The sequence below is a fragment of the Ranitomeya imitator genome, chromosome 9 (assembly GCF_032444005.1).
Source record: "Ranitomeya imitator isolate aRanImi1 chromosome 9, aRanImi1.pri, whole genome shotgun sequence".
Classification (NCBI taxonomy): domain Eukaryota; kingdom Metazoa; phylum Chordata; class Amphibia; order Anura; family Dendrobatidae; genus Ranitomeya; species Ranitomeya imitator.
In genome coordinates, this window is record NC_091290.1 from 30911584 (window position 1) to 30933808 (window position 22225).

Genomic DNA, 22225 nt, shown 5'->3' on the forward strand with positions numbered 1-22225 from the left:
TTGTCCCAGGAGAAGGCTCAACGTTTCGCTAACCGCCGGCGCTGTGTGGGTCCCCGACTTCGTGTTGGGGATTTGGTTTGGTTGTCGTCTCGTTATGTTCCTATGAAGGTTTCCTCTCCTAAGTTTAAGCCTTGTTTCATTGGTCCGTATAAGATTTCTGAGGTTATCAATCCTGTGTCATTTCGTTTGGCCCTTCTTGCTTCTTTTGCCATCCATAATGTGTTCCATAGGTCGTTATTGCGGAGATACGTGGCGCCTGTGGTTCCATCCGTTGATCCTCCTGCCCCGGTGTTGGTTGAGGGAAAGTTGGAGTATGTGGTGGAGAAGATTTTGGATTCTCGTATTTCGAGACGGAAACTCCAGTACCTGGTCAAGTGGAAGGGTTATGGTCAGGAAGATAATTCCTGGGTTTTTGCCTCTGATGTTCATGCTGCCGATCTGGTTCGTGCCTTTCATTTGGCTCATCCTGGTCGGCCTGGGGGCTCTGGTGAGGGTTCGGTGACCCCTCCTCAAGGGGGGGTACTGTTGTGAATTCTGTTGTCGGGCTCCCTCCTGTGGTCATGAATGGTACTTCGGCTGGTTCTGTCCATGGACTTCCTCTGGTGGGTGTTTCTGAGTTTCCTTCACAGGTGACGAGGTTAATTCGTTAGCTGGCTGCTCTATTTAACTCCACTTAGATCTTTGCTCCATGCCACCTGTCAATGTTCCAGTATTGGTCTAGTTCACTCCTGGATCGTTCTTGTGACCTGTCTTCCCAGCAGAAGCTAAGTTCCTGCTTGTATTTTCTTTGCTATTTTTCTGTCCAGCTTGCTATTTTTAATGTTGTCTAGCTTGCTGGAAGCTCTGGGACGCAGAGGGAGCGCCTCCGCACCGTGAGTCGGTGCGGAGGGTCTTTTTGCGCCCTCTGCGTGGTCTTTTTGTAGGTTTTTGTGCTGACCGCAAAGCAACCTTTCCTATCCTCAGTCTGTTCAGTAAGTCGGGCCTCACTTTGCTAAATCTATTTCATCTCTGTGTTTGTATTTTCATCTTTACTCACAGTCATTATATGTGGGGGGCTGCCTTTTCCTTTGGGGAATTTCTCTAAGGCAAGGTAGGCTTTATTTTTCTATCTTCAGGGCTAGCTAGTTCCTTAGGCTGTGCCGAGTTGCATAGGGAGCGTTAGGAGCAATCCACGGCTATTTCTAGTGTGTGTGATAGGATTAGGGATTGCGGTCAGCAGAGTTCCCACGTCCCAGAGCTCGTCCTTTATTATCAGTAACTATCAGGTCATTCCGTGTGCTCTTAACCACCAGGTCCATTATTGTCCTGACCACCAGGTCATAACAATAATCCCTGCATCCCTAGATGAATTCACTGAGAGGTGTAGTTTGTAAAATGAGGTCACTTCAGGGGAGTTCTGCTGTTCTAGCACCTTAGGGGCTCTGCCAATGTGACATGGCACCCTCAAACCATTCCAGCAAATTCTGAACTCCAATATGGTGTATCTTCCCTTCTGAGCTTTGTACTGTGCCTCAAAAGTAATTTTCAAACACATATTGGGTATCTGTGTACTCAGGAGAAATTGCACAACAAATTTTGGGGTCCATTTTCTCATGCTATCCTTGTGAAAAGGGAAAACAATTGGAGCTAAAACAACATTTTTGTGGAAAATTTTTTTCTTCTTTTTCACGGTTCAACATTGTAGAATTCTGTGAGCATCTGTAAGTTCAAGGTGCTCACCCCCGTCTAGATAAATTTCTTGAGGAGTCTAGTTTCCAAAATGGGGTCACCTGTAGGGGTTTCTACTGTTTAAGCACATCGGGGGCTCTCCAAACACGATATGACACTCACAGACCATTCCATCAAAGTCTGTGTTCCAAAATGTCACTCCTTCATTTTTGAGCCCTGCCAAGTGAGAAAACAGTAGCTAAAACCACACAAATGGGGTATCGGCTTACTCAGGAGAACACATTTTGGGGTCCATTTTTCCCTGTTACCCTTGTGAAAATGCAAAATTTGAGACTAAAAGATAATTTTTGTGGGAAAATATACTCTTTTATTTTCACAGTTCAATGTTATAAACTTCTGTGAAGCACCTGGGGTTTCAAGGTGCTCAACATACATCTAGATAAGTTCCTTGAGGGGTCTAGTTTCTAAAATGGTGTCATTTTTGGGGGTTTCCACTGTGTAGGCACATCAGAGGCTCTCCAAACGCAGCATGGCTTCCGCTACTTATTCCAGAAAATTTTGCATTCAAAAAGTCAAATGATGTTCCTACCCTTACGAATCCTGCTGAGCGTCCAAACAGTAGTTTTTCTCCACATGTTGAGTATCGGCTTACTTAGGAGAAATTGCACAACTTGTTTGGTGCAATTTCTCCTGTTAACCTTGTGAAAATGCTAAATATGTGGCTAAAAATATTTTTTGGGAAGAAATTTTTTTTTTTCTTTTTACGGCTCAATGTTATAAACGTCTGTGAAGCACCTGGGGGTTCAAAGTGCTCACCACTCATCGAAATACATCCCTTGAGGGGTCTATTTTCCAAAATGGTGTCACTTGTGGGGGTTTCAACTGTTTAGGCACATTAGGGGCTCTCCAAATGTGATATGTCGTCCGCTAAATAATCCAGCAAATTTTACATTCAAAAAGTCAAATGGCGCTCCTTCCCTTCTGAACCCTGCCATGGGCCCAAACAGTAGTTTTCCTACACATATTGGGTATTGGTGTACTCAGGAGAAACTGATCAACAAATTTTATGGTGCTTTTTCTCCTGTTACCCTTGTGAAAATGCTAAAATTGGGGCTGAAAATAAAACCATTTTTGTGTGGAAAATGTGAATTTTTTTATTTTCACGGCTCAAATTTATAACTGTCTATGAAACACCTGGAGGATCAAAGTGCTCACCACACATCTAGATCAGTTTCCTGCGGGTACTACTTTCCAAAATGGTGTCACTTGTGGTGGGGGGTTCCACTCTTTAAACATGTCAGGGGCTCTCCAAACGCGATATGGCATCTGCTAATTATTTCATCCAATTTTACATTCAAAATATCAAATGGCACTCCTTCCCTTCCAAGCCCTGTCATGCACCCAAACAGTAGTTTTCCCCCACATATGTGGTATTTGCATGCTCAGAAGAAATACTACAACAAATGTTGGGGAATATTTTCTCCTGTTACACTTGTAAAAATAAAAATTGGGTCTAAATCAAAATTTTTGTGAAAAAAAGTTAGCTATTCATTTTTTCCTTCCACATTCCATTAAATCCTGTGAAGCACCTGAAGGGTTAATAAACTTCTTGAATGCGGTTTTGTGCACCTTGAGGGGTGCAGGATTTAGAATGGTATCACTTTGGGATATTTTCTGTCATTAAAAGTCATTTAAAATGTGATGTAGTCCCTAAAAAAAAATGGTTTTGTAAATTTTGTTGAAAAAATGGGAAATCGCTGGTTAACTTTTAACCCTTCTTACTTCCTAACAAAAAAAAAATACGTTTAAAAATTTGTGGTGATATAAAGTAGTCATGTGGGAAATGTTATTTATTAACTATTTTGTGTGACATAACTTTCCGATTTAAGGGCATAAAAACAAAAAGTTTGTAAAATGTTCAAAATTTTGGCCAAATTTCCGCTTTTTTCACAAATAAACGCAAGTCGTATCGTAAACATTTTACCACTATCATGAAGTACAATATGTCATGAAAAAAAACAATCTCAGAATCAGTGGGATCTGTTGGAGCGTTGCAGAGTATTAATTCATAGTGACACTTTTTGTCAATTGGGCTCGGGGTGAAGGGGTTAATGGGTAGGAGAAGCTAAGTTTTTTTTATTTTCATATGTAAAAAAAATGGATGCAATGAGAATAGTAAAAAGTAACACACAGACATTAAATGGATCCACCACACTGAAAAAAAAACAAAGACTGCTTTTCACATATGTGAAAAAAAGGTATGTGTGAAACCCGTTTTAGGAGTAAAAATGAACTAAAATTAAGATAGATGGGCAAATCAACTGCAGAAAAATCATAGTGGCCCATAATCAGAGATACATTTTGGTACATCTTTATACAATTTTATCTAACTTTTCAGCATCTCTTTGTTGATTCACTTTTAGACTATTATTTTGCACTTTTTGACACAAATTTGAACATTCTAAATTGCACGTCTGCACGCCCTCTATCAGTTTCCAAGCTACGTCACAGGTGCAGGTGTTTTTAGATAATTTAGATCAATAAGGGATCACAGTTGAAGGTGTCCATGAACTTGGACATGACTCAGTGATAACGATGGGCGATACCTATATACCGTAATCACGTCGTTAGTTTTCACTTCAGGAATAACATGAGTAACACACTGGGAAATAGAAACCAAAATACAGTGACTTTCATGTTCGTCACAAGGGGGGAATACATAAGAAACGGCGTCAGTTTGCATTTTGCTCTTTTCATTCCTTTTGTTTCAGGTTGGAATCAATGATAGCTAGCTCCTGGAAAAGACAACTGATATTATAAGACGGAGAGACTAAATATAGATATAAATACAACTTTATCTAAAATTTGCACACCAGGACCAGGGATATCCACGTTCGTCTCATCATTCATGGTCATCTGTTCCAAGGATCTGAGGAACCTACAACATTTTCTTACAGATCAACGAATTCATGTATGTATATGAGCTGTAAATACTGAATACAAATATAAAATATGGTGAACAAGCTAACAATGACAGATTGGTACAGAGGGGAGAGGGCCCTGCCCTTGTGGGCTTACAGTTCAAGGAGATGAAAGGAAGGACACAGTAGGTTGGGGGCTTCGGGATCTTTGGTGGTAAGGCGTCAGGGGGTCATTGCAGGTCGTAAGTTTTCTTGAAGAGATGGATTTTCAAGTTCCGTCTGAAGTTTCCGAGTGTGGCGGATAATTGGACGTGTTGAGGCACAGCATTCCAGAGGATGGGGGACACTCGGGAGAAATCTTGGAGGCGGTTGGGCGAGGAACATATGAGTGTGGAGGAGAGAAGGAGGTCTTGGTAGGACGTGTTGGAAGATATCAGGGGATTAGTTTGGAGATATATGGAGGAGACAGATTATGAACGACTTTGTAGGTCAGTGTAAGCACGTTGAACTGGATACGTTGGATAATGTACAAAACACTGTAACATTATAAACAGCTGTAATACTTTTTATGTAGTTCATGACAGATGTGTATTTCCCACAAATACTTGAGGTTTTTTTTTTTAGTGCAAACTTGTCCCAACTCTTAATTAAAGGGGTCTTTGTTAGATTTTTAAGAAAGGAAAAAAAGACACCTCTATCACTAAAATCTGAATCCCACTACAGCACTGCCGCTCCAACAGTCTCCATTAAAAACTATGAAGGTCCCGATCACCGGTAACCTGACCTTGCAGCTAATCAGTGGTCTCCGTGGTCAGGTCACTGATGGTTGTGACGTTATTGCTTCCAGTTCGACTGAGACTGTCTGTGCGGCAGTGCTGTAGCGGGAAGCAGATTGTGGTGGTATTTATTCTTTTTTTTTTGCTTTCTACACACTGGCTTCCCTTTATGAAGTTTAAAAATACCTGCAGGGTAAAGTAAAGCAATGGGTGATCAATGCCAATTTAGAGTCTGTTTGACCAATGGGAAGCCTACTAATCATTCCCACCTAGCAGTAGGTTCATGACCCAGAGGAGTTTAAAGGGAGATAATTAGGGAAAGGAAAAGAGGGGAAAGGAAAATTGAATAAAAATTGGCTTTTATTAATTATTTTATAAAATAGTAAAAATATTAGATTTTTTTTCAATACAATTAACCTCTTTCTGACCTCGGACGGGATAGTATGTCCAAGGTCAGATACCGCGCTTTGACGCAGGGCTCTGGCAGTGAGCCCGCATCAAAGTCGCGACATGTCAGCTGTTTTGAACAGCTGACATGTGCCCGCAATAGCGGCGGGTGAAATCACGATTCACCCGCCGCTATTAAGTAATTAAATGCCGCTGTCAAACGCAGACAGCGGCATTTAACCGGCACTTCTGGCCGGGCGGACGGAAATGAGCGCATCGCTGACCCCCGCCACATGATCGGGGGTCAGCGATGCTTGTGCATTGTAACCATAGAGGTCATTGAGACCTCAATGGTTACTGATGCCGGCTTGCTGTGAGCACCACCCTGTGGTCGGCGCTCATAGCACACCTGCATTTCTGCTGCATAGCAGCGATCTGATGATCGCTGCCATGTAGCAGAGCCGATCGCGTTGTGCCAGCTTCTAGCCTCCCATAGAGGCTATTGAAGCATGGCAAAAGTAAAAAAAAAATATATATAAATGTTTAAATCACCCCCTTTCGCTCCATTCAAAATAAATCAATAAAAAAAATCAAACCTACACATATTTGGTATCGCCGCGTTCAGAATCGCCCGATCAATAAAAAAAAAGGATTAACCTGATCGCTAAACGGCGTAGTGAGAAAAAAATTAGAAACGCCAGAATTAGTTTTTTTTGGTCGCCATGACATTTCATTAAAATGCAATAATGGGTGATCAAAAAAACGTATCTGCACCAAAATGCTATCATTAAAAACGCCAGCTCAGCACTAGACCAGATAAGTAATACAGTGATCACCAATAACATTATACACAGGATCTCTGTATGTAGTGAATAATGTAGAGGTAATACAGTGATCACCCATGACATTATACACAGCTCTGTATATAGTGTATAGTGTACAGGTAATACAGTGATCACTGGTGACATTATACACAGGAGCTCTATATAGTGTCAGTGTACAGGTAATACAGTGATCACTGGTGACAATATACACAGGAGCTCTGTATATAGTGTCAGTGTACAGGTAATACAGTGATCACCAGTGACATTATACACAGAAGTTCTGTGTATAGTGTATAGTATACAGGGAATACTGGGATTACAAGTGAAATTATACACAGGAGCTCTGTGTATAGTGTAAGTGTATCAAGATGGAGAATAAATGGAGAGGTGACCGTGCATAGCTGCAACTATCTCTATTTTATTATTTAGGTAATTTCCAAAGTGTTGAGAAGACGTGCTAAGGGACTATAGCTGCCTTTTTTATTTAAGAAAACAATGGACAGCCTTAGATTAATGATTTTAATAAATAACACATTTAAAATAAAAAATGCTGTCAGAAAGGACCTGACTTTCGAGCAAAAGTCGGCCCTGAACTTCTGGGTTGAGGGACCCCAGCAAACAACATGGCATCTCACATCCGATTATGGCCCCATTAACAGTGAAAGTATGTGAGATATTGCACTTTGAACAAAACCAGCTCAGCTCCATCCTTTACTAAGCAGTTACCTAACAGTTATGTCAGTAGAGCAGTTTTGGGAATTATTTTCCTTGTATTTAAAGGGGTTTACCAGGACTCTGATGCTTCTGAGACTGGCACACACAGGAATGGAGCATCTGGGACTGGCACGTGGGTATGGGGCATCTGGGACTGGCACACAGGTATGGGGCATCTGGGACTGACACATGGGTATGGGGCATCTGGGACTGACACATGGGTATGGGGCATCTGGGACTGGCACACGGGTATGGGGCATCTGGGACTGGCACACAGGTATGGGACATCTTTGATTGGCACACTAGATTGGATACTTTTTGCACCATTCCAGTATGCTGTGAAAATGGCCCTAATGGTGGTGACTGTACTTTATATGAAGAAAACCTGGTGACAGGTTCACTTTATGTTCCCTAGTTGGGTGGGATGAAAAAATTATTAAAAAGTGTCAGGTCAGCGGCAGGGTCTGGCACTACTTTGCCAGTTCTGTTATTGATTATTATGCACTGTATGTTATCTACATTGTGTTTTTGCTCTGGGGCAATAGGCAAATTTTATGTGTATGTTTTAGAAAGATATCCTTATGTATAGGTTCTTTTGTAGCACATTTGGATTTTGATAGGACTCCAATTATTTTTATTTGGGCGGAGGGGGGGGGGGGGCACTCTGTACCCATGTAACAATTTCTAATATCAGATGTATACCATTTATATTTGAAAAAAAATATTTTCCTAAATAATTCTATATTTTTTTTCCTATTTTTCATACTAGATGTAAACAGAACTTTTTAGGCGTCCACATTAAAATTGTAACATGTTCCACGTTCAGATCATGTTAAAAGCCTCCGCCAGTTCAAGACAAGCACTTTGCACAATGTTTCCCTGATTGTATTAATGTTTGTAGAACATTTCTTTTATATATAAAATACTTAGGACTTATTATGATGGGGTTTTTTTCTAATTTTTTTTCAGTCTTCCTAATTAAATGGAGGAAATATTGAACCAGCTTCAGTGCCAATTTACCTGGGATTTCGAAATTGAAGATAAACTTAATTGTCTTCACATCCTTACAAATGTTGAGATGAAAATTAATCATACAAACTACCGGAATCATTCTATTCTTTATAACTTTAAAGCTTTTATTTTGCAAAAACAAGATAGAAGCAAAGATGCTCTTGAAAGTCTTAAAAAGGCAGAAAATGTAATAACGGAAGACTTTCCTTCAACTGTTGACCAACACATACTGGCCACCTATGGTAACTATGCCTGGATTTATTACCATTTGGATGACTTTTGCAAAATGAATGCTTATCTTTGTAAAATAAGAGACATTTGTGCCAAACTACAAGGCAGTGAATATTCTGTGGAGACTGCAGAGATGCACGCTGAAGAAGGATGGTCCTATTGGGCATCAGGCCAACGAAATGGAGTCCATGCTACAAGGTGCTTTCAAAGAGCTTTGGAGATGTCCCCGAATGATGAGAGCCTTCACATTGGGTTGGCATTTTCCTTATGTGCAAATTTTTGGCACACCAGGGATCTTGACGTAGGGCATGATGCAATTGAACTTTTGGAACAAATAGTGCAGAAAGACCCTGAAAACTGGGAGGCTGTAGTGGAGTTATATATTGCCCTTCAAGGTACAGGTGAAATTAGTAGGTGTCTTACTCTGGTTGAAAATGATCTTCCAAATTGTTTGAACCCATCAATCCTGAGAAAACTAGCTATCACTTTTAAATCAACAGACCCAGAAAGGGCTATACGTATTCTAAACCGGGCAAATATGTTGACTTCAGACTACCATCTTCTACTGTCAGATTTTGGAGACATTTATTTTAATATGCTAAAAACCAACACATTTAGAGGACAGGAAAGAGAAAATATACTATCCACGGCAATGAATTATTATGCAAGGGCAATTCAGCTCCAACCATCATCTGTGTCTTCTAGGCTTAGACTGGCTCATCTGTATGGAGAAAGAGGGCAAACAGAATTTCAGGAATTCATTTATAAAAGATTAGCGAATCAGGTTCCCAACATGTCTGAAAAAAGCAAAGCATACCTTTGGTACCGATATGGAGACTTTAAATATAAATCCAAACAGCATGGGGAGGCAATCGAGTTGTATAAAAGGGGTTATGCGTGTAGCCCCCTGTCATTCCCTGGTTTAAGATGCAAAAAGAATTTGGAAAGGCAGATTAGATGGTATACCAGACAAGGAGATATACAACGAGCAAATGAGATCTCCAGTTTCTTAAATGAGAACTAAGGAATTGATCTACAGTACATAGATGGGACCAATTTGCAGTAGATTTTGGAAACATCAAACCAGACATTTAACTTGTGACATGAGCTAATATTCAAATATTGTTGATTTGTTGTATATGAACATCATAAATGCCATTTTAATCACACTTTGCTTTTAACAGCTGTAATTTTAAATGCTGAGTCAAAGCTCGGAATATATTGTTACATCATTATTTTTTGTAAGGATTATGATGCATTTTAAAACTTTAGTTTAGCTGCTAAGTACTCTTACCGCTACTGTTTTCACTTGGAAATAAAGATCTGTATTGCAGTTTCTTTCGACGCTGGTGAATCTGACTATTACTTAATTTAGTGCTTAGATTGTAAGGACCACTTTCCCTGGTTCAGGCTGTCGTATGTATATATAGTTACCTGTGTTACTCTGTACCTGATGTATCACGTGCCCATCTGTGTGTGGGTTTTTCAGTGGTTTTATAAAATTAATGAATCAATAAATATATTTGCTAATATTATTGTCACGATTCCACTCCTCAGTGTGCCTGGGATGCAGTTACTGATGGCTCAGCCATCCAATCTTGGACAGGGGCGTCCTGAACAGGGTGTTTTGATAGACAGCTAGGCCATTAAGTCTGAGACTGGGAGGTGCTGGCTGTTTCCAGGTGTTCATTCCCCCAGGTGATTGCATAGCTTCTTAATTGGGCTGTTAGTCCCAGACCTCTGCCAGACGTACATTCAGCTTTTGTGTGGTTTGTCTCTCTGTGCCTTGTGTTCTGTTTGTTGATCTTTTGTTGCCTAACCTTGGACCTCATTCTGACCATCCATCTGTTTAACCCCTTTGCTGATCTACCCTCCTGGCATTTTGACCTTTGGACTGTTACCTGACTATGTCTTTGTCTTTCCTTCTGTTTATGACGTTCTCCGCTGGCTTCTGACCTCAGTATGTACAGGTATTAATTATTCAAATTAGGGGACAGGTCATTGAGGGATCAGTGACCTGTCAGCAGGCTACATTATGAATAGCTAATCAGAGGACCACATGGAGACCCCCACAGGCTGCCCCATTGCACAAGCATATCATTAACTCAAAACTGAGAATAAAGATTAACGAACAACCACAAGATGGATTTCATCAACTAAACTATCATTTTAATCAGTATAACGGCGCTGATCTGACAGTGTCTGTAGGTTACTGTGCACAATCCTGCTGGCAGGTTAAATTTAAGCAAGTGAAATGCTGCTCATTGGAGGTGAAATAATAAATACAGCCCAGCATGGACCAAAACAAAAACGATCTGTCACACATGCACATGTGTTCAAAATGTAAGAATCAGAGATAGCATAACCTTCAATAGAAAGGACACTCCAAAGGACATGAGTAAATACCAGAGAGAAACTAGGAGTACGTCCAAATTTTGAAAAAAGTGTCAATACAAATTTTATTAAACAAAAATCATCATATACATAGATACCAAATCACATAATAGATAACACGTACTTCAGTAAGGGAAACTGAGGAACAACACTGAAAAAAACGGTGACAGCCCCTGCAGATGTCTGCGTCTATTCTATAAACAAAATGCTAATAGTGCATGTCACAGAAAACAATGTTTTTTTTTTAAGGAACATGTCAATATTATACTAAGTGTCATACATCCCAAAGTTGAGGTCACATCAGGTATCGTGCACTAGATACCAAACATAGTTCCTTAAATCTTACCCATTCTGCAGACTACCAGGGGTTACCACCGAAGCCCCAACGCGCGTTTCGCGTTGGCTTCATCAGGGGGCAGTGCTGTATTGTGTTAGGCCCGTTCTTATAAGGTCAATTAACCTCCGTCAGGTGCCACTAATTGCGGCGCATGTCCGACGTCAGTCGCGCCAGGAAATACATCACATGCGGCGTGCACCATGGCGCCGTGCTCCACAGATGTATCACTATGATGCAAGTGGAACGCAGACGTCACTCCCAGGCGCCCCACGTGATGTCCCGGAATTCGGACCGCGATGGACATGCGCACAGTGGATACCAAGCAGGTACCTCCTATCATGACGTCACATAGGAAAATAAGGACAAGCGCAAAGTCATACCCATCTGTTTATATAGCCTTATGACCCTGGGGGATGCAGTAAATGCTTACTACCTAGCCATGCTCACTCACGTGTGTCAAAAAAACGGAGAAGTGAGCAAAGACAAGAAAAAAGAAGAGAAAGAAATAGTATAAGTAACTCTTATCACTGGTTTCTGTTGTTTATATTTATATATTTATCTTTATCTTATAAAATGTCTCTTGGTCTTCAATAATATGTTTCTCTTATTTTCACCCCCACGTACTTATACATTTTCTTTCTCTTCTTTTTTCTTGTCTTTTCTCACTTCTCCGTTTTTTTGACAGACGTGAGCACGGCTAGGTAGTAAGTGTAAAGTGGTGATGTCTTTTTTCTATCATAAACAGTGTTGATACAGTAACTGTGTTCAGCCACCGGAGGTCACCCTTGAGTAATAGACAGGATAATTACAATGTTGTTGCAAAATATTTAGAATTGAGAGTCCTCAGTGGTTGAAACCTTTTAATGGCTAACTGAAAAGATGGTAACAAATTACAAGCTTTCGAGACTACATATGTCTCATCAGGCAAAGACTAAAACAAATTCTGAAGAATCACATATTTATGCACAACATAGTATAGAAAAAAAAGGGAAAAAAACCATGGATAAGCCAGGTGACATGAAGCAGAATTACCATGGGTGATAAACAGTTACGTCCATATTGTGCCAATTCTTAGATAAGGATTGTTTTATTGTCCTGTGATTAGGGTCTCTGTTGTGATGACCCCTCATAGTCTGAGGGGCAAGTTCCTGAGTTGATGTCAAAAGACATAAATCCGTGCGACACATTCATTCCTGCAGTGAGAGAGTCAAAGGTCGTCATCAGTTTATATTCCCAGACTCTTCTGTCTTTCTGGGATTTGAAGTTACCTTTTAGTACAAGTAATTTCATGTCCATAATGTTATGATTTGGGAGACAGAAATGTATTGTCACAAGTATATCCATTCTTTTTTCTCTTATTGTATGGCGGTGAGAGTTCATCCTTGTTCTCAGTTTCTGCTACTGCTCCCCATTTGTTTAGAGGCCTTACTCAGCCCTGTCTTTTTAACTATATTTTTTAATCTTTGTTATTCAATTAAGTATCTTTTAATTTTACTACTGTGTTTCTTCTCACTTCTTATCTACATGGCACCTACCATTATGTTGATAATAGCCTGTTTAGTCTGCACTATTTATGTGGAATGCAGAGGTTGGAATATTTGTGGTGAAGCGCACATGTGTACATCACTACACACCTTGCCTGATTCATTAAGAGGTGTGAGTCTTTTGTATAAATCATTTTTATTGGTCACAGCAGTGAAGAATAAAGGTAAACCGTACAAACTTATAAATCAGTGCAATGATAGGCAATAATTTTAAGTCAAACAAGAAGAGCATAGTTACATTTATCTCTTGCAATATACTTTTCTGATTAATAATGCTCTTGACTATCCCGAAATTATGAATTATTAACATTAAAGAACTACCGGGATAGTTGGTAACAATTCTGAGCTTCCTTTGTAAATATTTAAAATATAATATGTGTAATCAAAACTGGATATGAGGAGGACAAACATAGAAAGTAAGATAGAGGGAAGAAAAGAGGGTAGAAAGAAGGAGAAGAGAAGGGTAATTGAGGGGGTGAGGAATTCAGGGAAGGAGTGTGGCTACCCCCGTAGCCTAGCGGACAGGATACATGCCGAGAAACGGCCCGAAGGCATACGACAATAAGCTACATAGTGTGTCGGGTTCTGGAAACCCAGAGATCCAGTTCAGGAGTTTCCCTAAAAGCGATCCAAGGGGCCCATATGTTGTAGGTTTTCTCTACGTTACCTGGTGACTGGTTTATCAACTGCTCCATTCTATAGATGCTATTAAGTTCTGCCACAAATTCTGTACGGGTAGGAAATTTTTCTTGTTTCCAAAACCTAGGGATTAGATTTCTGACTGCGGTAAGAAAGTGTCTGAGGATACCCCTCTTGAACCTAGATATTGATAGGTCGCATAGAGACAGCAATGCTAGACCTGCTGAAGGTTGGATCTGTGTGATAGACAACTTATTATGAAGTTCAAAGACGGCCAACCACAGATCCTTTACGGGGGGGCAATCCCACCAGATATGCATGTAAGAGCCTATTTCCTTTAAACATCTCCAGCAAGTGTCAGGGGTCGTGGGGAACACCGCATGCACCATGGCGGGGCATCTATACCATCTTGCTAGAATCTTATAGCTCCTCTCCTGTGATACCGCGCATAATGACGATCTGGAAGAGAAGAGAAGAATTTTTTCCCTGTCTTCAGATGACAAGGGCCTTCCCAGATCGCCCTCCCATTTCGAGAAAAACAATGGCCAACCCTGCAGTGGAGCCCTCCCCTCTTGGAAAATTTTATATAACAGCGAGACAGTATGATCCGGGGGGTTTGCTGATGTACAAAGCATCTCAAAGGGAGTTAGCGGCCTGTAGATATTGGTTTGTTTAGAGATTGAGTGGATATAACTTTTTAGTTGTTCATAGAAGAACCAATCGGTAGAGTGAGATTCTTCCTCCGGGAATAATTCCCGAAGGAACTTCATCCCAGTTTCTTTTAAGTAATCATGGATGATGGGTTTGGAGTCTTTTCTCTTATTTAGAAATGTCTCTCTATTCAGCCCTGCTGGAAAAGCAGAGTTGTCATAAATTGGAATTAAGGGGCCTGGGAGAGTTGTGATCTGAAGGTCTTTGTTCCGGTTTTTAATGAGAAGCAATATGTTTCGCGTGAGGAAAGGTATGTAGGTGCCCGATCCTAGCCCCCTGCCTCCTGTCCAAAGAACAACTTGGGGGTCACATCCGTTAAGATCGTTTTCCAGGTTTACCCACTTTTTGTTGTTTTTACTGTGATAAAGGTCTAGGATACCGGTTCCTATTGATGCATAACTATAAATCGCGAGATCCGGGAGACCCAATCCACCTGTCAGTTTAGATCTACTTAAAGTTGTATATGAAATACGTTCCCGATTATGAGACCAAATAAAACGAGTAATTATTTGTTTAAGGCGGGAAAAGAAGGAAGCTGGTAGGTATAGGGGGATTGTTTGGAAAAAATATAAGAGGCGAGGTAAGAGGTCCATCTTAATTGATCCTACCCAGCCAGGACAATTGGAGCTTGTGCCATCTCTCCAAGTCTGAGTTTGTTTTTTGTAGGGTTGGTGTAAGGTTGGTTTCAAACAGTTTAGAAGTTTTGCTTGTTATTTTAATACCTAAATAAGTAAGGGAATCAAAGCACCATTTAAATGGAAAGGACCTCCTTAATTGATCCACCAAGGGGAGTTGGAGTGAAATGTTTAGGATTTCGGATTTATGGGAATTCATTTTGAAGTTACTTAGGTGGCCGAATTTATGTAGTTCCGAAATGATATTTGGTAGGCTCGTAGAGGGGGATGTAATGTATAGCAGGATGTCATCTGCAAAAAGCGCTAGTTTATGTTCTTCAGAACGTAATTTTATACCAGTGATTGATGGGTTGTTTCTCAGGGCCACAGCTAGATGCTCCATTGTTAGAATATATAAGAGGGGAGAGAGAGGGCACCCCTGCCTTGTACCATTCCTGATCGGGAACAATTCCGATAATGTACCGTTTACCTTGACCTGGGCACTGAGGTGTGAGTCTTTTAATGAATCAGGAATCTACTCCAAAATATCCTCTAGCCAGTCTTGATGAATTGCCCCCATTGTTTTGTCTTATGTGATAAAATACTGAAATTTTGTAGCACATTTCCTTTATATGTAAAATATACAGGATTTGTTATCTTTATAGTATAATATCAATATATTATGATGTTTTTTCTATTTTTTCCGGTCATCCAAATAAAATGGAGGAAATATTGAACTTGCTGCAATGCCAATTTACCTGGAATTTTGAAAATGATAAACTGAATTGTCATAACATCCTTAAAGATCTAGAAAGGATATACAGTTGTGCTCAAAAGTTTACATACCCCTGCAGAATGTTTGCTTTCTTGGCCTTTTTTTCAAAGAATATGAATGATAACACTAAAACTTTTTCTCCACTCATCGTTAGTGGTTGGGTGAAGCCACTTACTGTCAATCTACTGTTTTCTCTTTTTAAATCATAATGACAACCCAAAACATCCAAATGACCCCCATCAAAAGTTGACATACCCCATTTTTTTTAGATCGTGTATTGCCACCTCTAACATCAATGACAGCTTGAAGTCTTTTGTGTTAGTTGTGGAGGAGGTTCTTTATTTTCTCAGATGGTAAAGCTGCCCACTCTTCTTGGAAAAAAACTCCAGTTCCTGTAAATTCTTGGGCTGTCTAGCATGAACTGCACGCTTGAGTGGCTCAATGATATTGAGGTCAGGAGACTGAGATGGCCACTCCAGAACTTTCACTTTGTTCTGCTGTAGCCAATGACAGGTCAACTTGGCATTGTGTTTTGGATCGTTGTCATGTTGGAACGTCCAAGTATGTCCCATGCGCAGCTTCCGGGCTGATGAGTGCAAATTTGCTTCCAGTAGTTGCTGATAACAACGTGCTGCATTTATCTTTCCTTCAACTTTGACCAAGTTTCCTGTGCCATTGTAGCTCACATAGCCCCAAAACATTAGCGATCCACCTCCGTGCTTTACAGTAGGAATGGTGTTCCTTTCATCATAGGCCTTGTTGACCTCTCTCCAAATGTAATGTTTATGGTTGTGGTCAAAAAGTTCAGTTTTGGTCTCATCACTCCAAATTACTTTGATCCAGAAGTTTTGAGGCTTGTCTCTGTGCTGTTCTGCGTGTTGTAGGCGAGATAATTTGTAGCATTTGCGCAGTGATGGCTTTCCTCTGGCGACTCGACCATGCCCATTTTCCTTGAAATGACTCCTTATTGTGCATCTTGAAACAGCCACATCGCTGATTTTCAGAGTCCTGTATTTCAGCTGATGTTTTTTGTGGCTTTTTCTTTGCATATTGAACAATTTTCCTGGCAGTTGTGGACATTTTTGCTGGTCTACCTGACCGTGGTTTTGTTTTTACAGAGCCCCTGATTTTCCATTTGTGAATCACAGTTTGAACGCTGCTGACTGGCATTATCAATTCCTTGGATATCTTTTTGCATCCATTTCCTGTTTTATACAGTTCAACTACCTTTTCCCATAGATCCGTTGACAATTCTTTTGCATTCCACCTTGACTCACAATCCAGAATTATCAGTGGCTGGTTGAAAGATGCAAGAGTCTGTATGGATCCCAGAAACTCACTCAGCTTTTATGCACACACTGATTACAAGCAAACAGGTCACAGATAAGGATGTTACCTTTAGCAGCCATTCAAACACATTTGTGTCAACTTCTGTGCATGTTATCAGGCCAAAATCACCAGGGTATGTGAACTTTTGATCAGGGTCATTTGGATGTTTTTGATTGTCATTATGATTTAAAAAGAGAAAACACAGTAGTTTGACAATAAATGGCTTCGCCCAACCACTAACCATGAGTGGAGAAAAAGTTTTGGTGCTATCATTCATATACTCTGAAAAAAGCCAAACAAAGCAAAAATTCTGCCGGGGTATGTAAACTTTTTGGCACAACTGTATAAAAATGACAAAATTAATCTAGGAGTGATACCTTTATTGGCTAACCAGAAAAATTATATTTGTAGTTTTCAGAGTTCAGAGGCTCCTTCTTCAGGTAGGTTTACAAATGAATTACTGAGACCCGAGTACATATGAGATGTTACAACAGGGCATTTTTGCATGGGAAAGATGGAGTGATGCCTCTTAAAGATACGTCAAGGTAATCAAATGAACGTTTTTTGTTACAAATGGAGAGGTGGTGGGTGTGATAGCTTGTGATCTGGAGTCTGTCTGGTGGAGCTGTGAACTGTGTTCATATAGTGAGTCCTAAATCCAGGTGTTAAGATGAGTCCTATTGTCAAGGACTTGAATATCATTTTATTTGTTCAAAAATCCATTATTGGGATTACCCTCCCAATTGCATTGCAGAAAAAGTTTAAGGTAAAAGGTGCATTGGGGGCACACTGAGGAACACAACCAGAAAAACTCTTAAGGTACCGTCACACTCAGCAATTTTGCAACGATAATGACAACGATCCGTGACGTTGCAGCGTCCTGGATAGCGATCTCATTGTGTTTGACACACAGCAGCGATCTGGATCCCGCTGTGCCATCGCTGGTCGGAGCTAGAAGTCTGGAACTTTATTTCGTCGCCAGGTCGGCATGTATCGTCATGTTTGACATCAAAAGCAACGATGCCAGCAACGTTTTACATGGAGCTAACAACCAGCAAGAACGATAAGTGAGTCGCCGTTACGTCACTGGATCGCTCCTGCATCGTTCTGGAGCTGCTGTGTTTGACGTCTCTACAGCGACCTAAACAGCGACGCTCCAGCGATCGGCTCGTTGTCTATATCGCTGCAGCGTCGCTGAGTGTGACGGTACCTTTAGGCTATATTCACACATTGCCCTTTTTCTGCTTTTTTGCAGCTAAAAGCTGTTCTTGTGACAGTAAAAAGCTGTGGACAAATAGCACGGTTGTGCTGGCTTTCTTTTCTGCATTTTTACTGCGTTTTTATGACCCCAAAAGTTCATTTTTGCTTCCACAATGCAAGCAAGAAAAATGTAAGGTGTTAAGCCACCAATGCAAGACATATGTAAAATCATAAAACATCTTTTGAAAAATAATTTTATTTCTATAGCACCAACATATTCCGCAGCACTTTGCATTTTAGAGGGGACTTGTACAGACAACAAATACATTACAGAATAACAATAATTACATAACTCAACAGATACCAGAAGGAGTGAGGGCCCTGCTCGCAAGCTTACAATCTATGAGAGTTAAAAGAGTAATTTGATCAAATTATTTTGTGGAAAAGGTTTTTTATGTTATTGGCAGTGCACTGAGTTGGTTGCACACTGTTTACTTTCACAGATTAGTAGGGCCATTGAGTTGGTCAGGTATTGTTCAATTTCACACATTGGTCAAGCATTCTTTGACACATTGGTTGGACTGAGTTGGTCAGGCTTAGTTTACTTTACATATATCACTAACTTAAAGTGTACTAATACTAACATCCATGCTCATGTGAAGACACCGAGACATTTTTGTTTAAACTTAGGAAAAATCACTAAAATGAATGGGTTGTACAACCTGCTATACTTGCATTTTTATCACTAAAAATGATGCAAAAACTGATTCCAAGGTTTTTTTGCTGCGTTTATGCTGCTTGTTTACATTTACTCATTGCTTTCTCTGGGTGAAAAAACGCTGCAAAAAAAGTTGAAAGAATTAACGTGCTGTAGTTAATTCCAATTAACAAGCAGTTTTCCAATTCAGTCAGGAAAAAAAACCAAGTGTGTGCATGAGATTTCTGAGATCTCTTAGCCTTTGCTGGTAAAAAGCAGCTTTTAATTTGCATTAAAAAATGCAGCAAAAATGCAGCGTGTGAACATAGCGTAACTGTAGTTAGCATCTATTGTATATTTGGATGCTTTGTTTTGTAACTTGTTTCTGCTTATCTATATATATAATTGCCTAAGGGGTACTTCCGTCTGTGTCTAACTTCCGTCTGTCGCAGAAATCCCGGGTCGCTGATTGGTCGTGGCCGGCTGGCTGCGACCAATCAGCAACAGGCACAGTCCGGCCGCAAATCGGCCCCTCCCTACTCCCCTCCAGTCAGCGACCACATAGGGTTTTAGCAATCCGTTAAACAGACCGCGTTACACCGCGGCATAATGCAGTCCGTTAACGCTATTAACCCTGTGACCAACATTTTACTATTGATGCTGCCTATGCTGTTATATACTGCGTGGGCTGTTATACTGTATACTACGTCTCTGTGCTATATACTACATGGCATTGTGCAATATACTGCATGGCTGGACAATATACTACGTGGCTGTTACATACTGCGTGGGCTGTGCTATATACTACTATACATTCTAGAATACCCGATGCATTTGAATCGGGCCACCATCTAGTTACATATAGTTGGATCCTGAGGGATCTCCTCCCAGACATGGATTAAAGCATCCGTCAACTCCTGGACAGTCTATTGTGCAGCGTGATCAACGTTATTATTATTTATTGTTATAGCGCCATTTATTCCATGGCGCTTTACATGTGAGGAGGGGTATACATAATAAAAACAAGTACAATAATCTTAAACAATACAAGTCATAACTGGTACAGGAGGAATGAGGACCATGCCCGCGAAGGCTCACAATCTACATGGGATGGGTGAGGATACAGTAGGTGAGGGTAGAGATGGTCATGCAGCGGTTTGGTTGATCGGTGGTTACTGCAGGTTGTAGGCTTGTCTGAAGAGGTGGGTCTTCAGGTTCTTTTTGAAGGTTTCGATGGTAGGCGAGAGTCTGATGTGTTGTGGTAGAGGGTTCCAGAGTAGGGGTGATACGCGAGAGAAATCTTGTATGCGATTGTGGGAAGAGGAGATAAGAGGGGAGTAGAGTAGGAGATCTTGTGAGGATCGGAGGTTGCGGGTAGGTGGATTGAGCGAGACATGATGTCCCAGATGCACTCAATTGGATTCAGGACTGTTGGGCGGGCAGGCCAATCCATAGCATCAATGCCTTTATTATGCAGGAACTGCTGACAAACTTCAGCCACGAGGGCTAGCATTTTCATGCATCAGAAGGAACCCAGGGCCCAGTGCACCTGCATATGGTCTCACAATGGGTCTGAGGATCTCATCCCAGTACCTAATGGCAATGAGAGTACTTCTAGCTAGCGCACATAGGTCTGCGTCTTTCCAAAGAAATGCCTCCCCACACCATTACTGACCCACTGCCAAACCTGTTATGCTAAAAGATGTTGCAGGCAGAATGTTCTCCACTGCGTCTCCAGACTTTGTCATACATGCTTAGTGTGAACCTGCTCTCATCCGTGAACAGCACAGGGTGCCAATGTCCAATCTTAGGCTCTAAGAACACCCACTTGTGGACATCGGGCCCTCAGTCTGTTCAGCTTGAGCAGACACATGGATATTAGTGGCCTGCAGGAGGTCATTTTGAAGGACTCTGGCACAACTCCTCCTTGCACAAAGAAGTTAATTGTCCTTCAGCTGGGTTGTTGCCCTCCTACGGCTTCCCCATGCTTCCTGTCTCCTAGTATCTGATTTATTCCCTGGACACTGTGCTGACAAACATAGCTTCCCTTTTTGCCACAGCTCACATTGATGTGCCATCCTGGATGAGCTGGACTACCTGAGAACTTCTGTGAGTTGTAGACACTGCCTCTTGCTACTGTACCTCTATGGGTGAGAGCAATGACAAAATACAAGTGACCAAAACAGCAAAAAAGGATGAGAACAGAGAAATGATCTGTGGTCACCACATGCAGAACCACTAATTTATTAGAGATGTCTTGCTAATTGCCTATCATTTCTACCTGTTGTCTGTTCCATTTGCACAACAGGAGAAACTGATTCACAATAAATGTTGCCTCAAAACTGGACAGGTTGATTTCATAGAATTGTGATTGACTTGGAGTTACATTGTGTTAAGTGTTCCCTTTATTTTTTTGGAGCAGTGTATATGCAACAATAGGATTACTCTATCCTAGCTATATTACTCTACATTTATCAACATCAAACCTCATTTGCCAAGTGTTTGCCCATTCAGACATCTTATCCAGATCATTTTGTAATATTGTAATGTCAAGGTCAGTTTTTAATATCCTACATATTTTGGTGTCGTCAGCAAAGACTGACACTTTACTCTCAATCACATCCACAAGGTTGTTAAAAAAGACATTAAAAAGAATTGGTCCTAGCATAGATCTGTGGTCCACACTACTGAAGATATCCCATATAGATAATGTACCATTTACGACTACTTTGTTTGCTACCTTTTAGCCAGTTCCTTACCATCTGCATATAGTTTCTGCCAGTCCTTGCTTCTGGAGCTTCCGTATAAGGCTCTCAAGTGGTACAGTAGCAAATGCATTTGCAAAATCCAGATAAATCACGTCAGCCACATGATCAACATCCAGATCTGCTCTTACCTCCTCTTAGAAACCCAAAATATTGGTTAGACACAACTTATCTTTCATGAATCTATACTGGTTGAAATTTATATTATGCTCTGCAATACATTTCTGCAGGTCATGTTTTATAATGCCCTCAAAATCTTTGCACACTACTGATTTGAGACTTACTGGATGGTAGTTACCTGGATGCACCTTATTCTTAAATACCGTTACCTCCAATTCTGTGGCACGAGCAATGTTACAAGAGAGTTTAAGAAGATGAGATACATCGGTCTGTGAAATACGGGATTTGGATGTTTCGCCCCCAGCAGTTTGCCCCGGGTACATTTTGCCCTCTTTGTACCCCGTTTTGCCCCCAGAATTTTGTGTTTGGTTGTTTCACCAGTTTGTCCTTGTGGTTCATGAATTCCCGTCCGTCATCAATCCACGTTACAAAAGTACTGTACAGAGTGCTTCACTTTTGTCACGTTTAAAGGGACACTGTCACCTGAATTTGGAGGGAACAATCTTCAGCCATGGAGGCGGGGTTTTTGATTCACCCTTTCCTTACCCGCTGGCTGCATGCTGGCTGC

The 22225-nt window shown here is 40.9% G+C and overlaps 1 protein-coding gene across 1 annotated transcript; it reads left to right on the forward strand.

The window, feature by feature from the left end:
* The first annotated feature begins 7883 nt into the window (after positions 1-7883).
* Positions 7884-9691, forward strand: LOC138648594 (interferon-induced protein with tetratricopeptide repeats 2-like). Its single transcript, XM_069738383.1, has one exon. The coding sequence runs from the start codon at positions 8273-8275 to the stop codon at positions 9554-9556; it is 1284 nt and encodes a 427-aa protein (XP_069594484.1). The 5' UTR covers positions 7884-8272; the 3' UTR covers positions 9557-9691.
* The last annotated feature ends 12534 nt before the right edge of the window (positions 9692-22225 follow it).

What these genes read in the sequence shown, in the direction of transcription:
- LOC138648594 (XM_069738383.1), top strand. Translation starts at nt 8,273, where the DNA reads ATGGAGGAAATATTGAACCAGCTTCAGTGCCAATTTACCTGGGATTTC.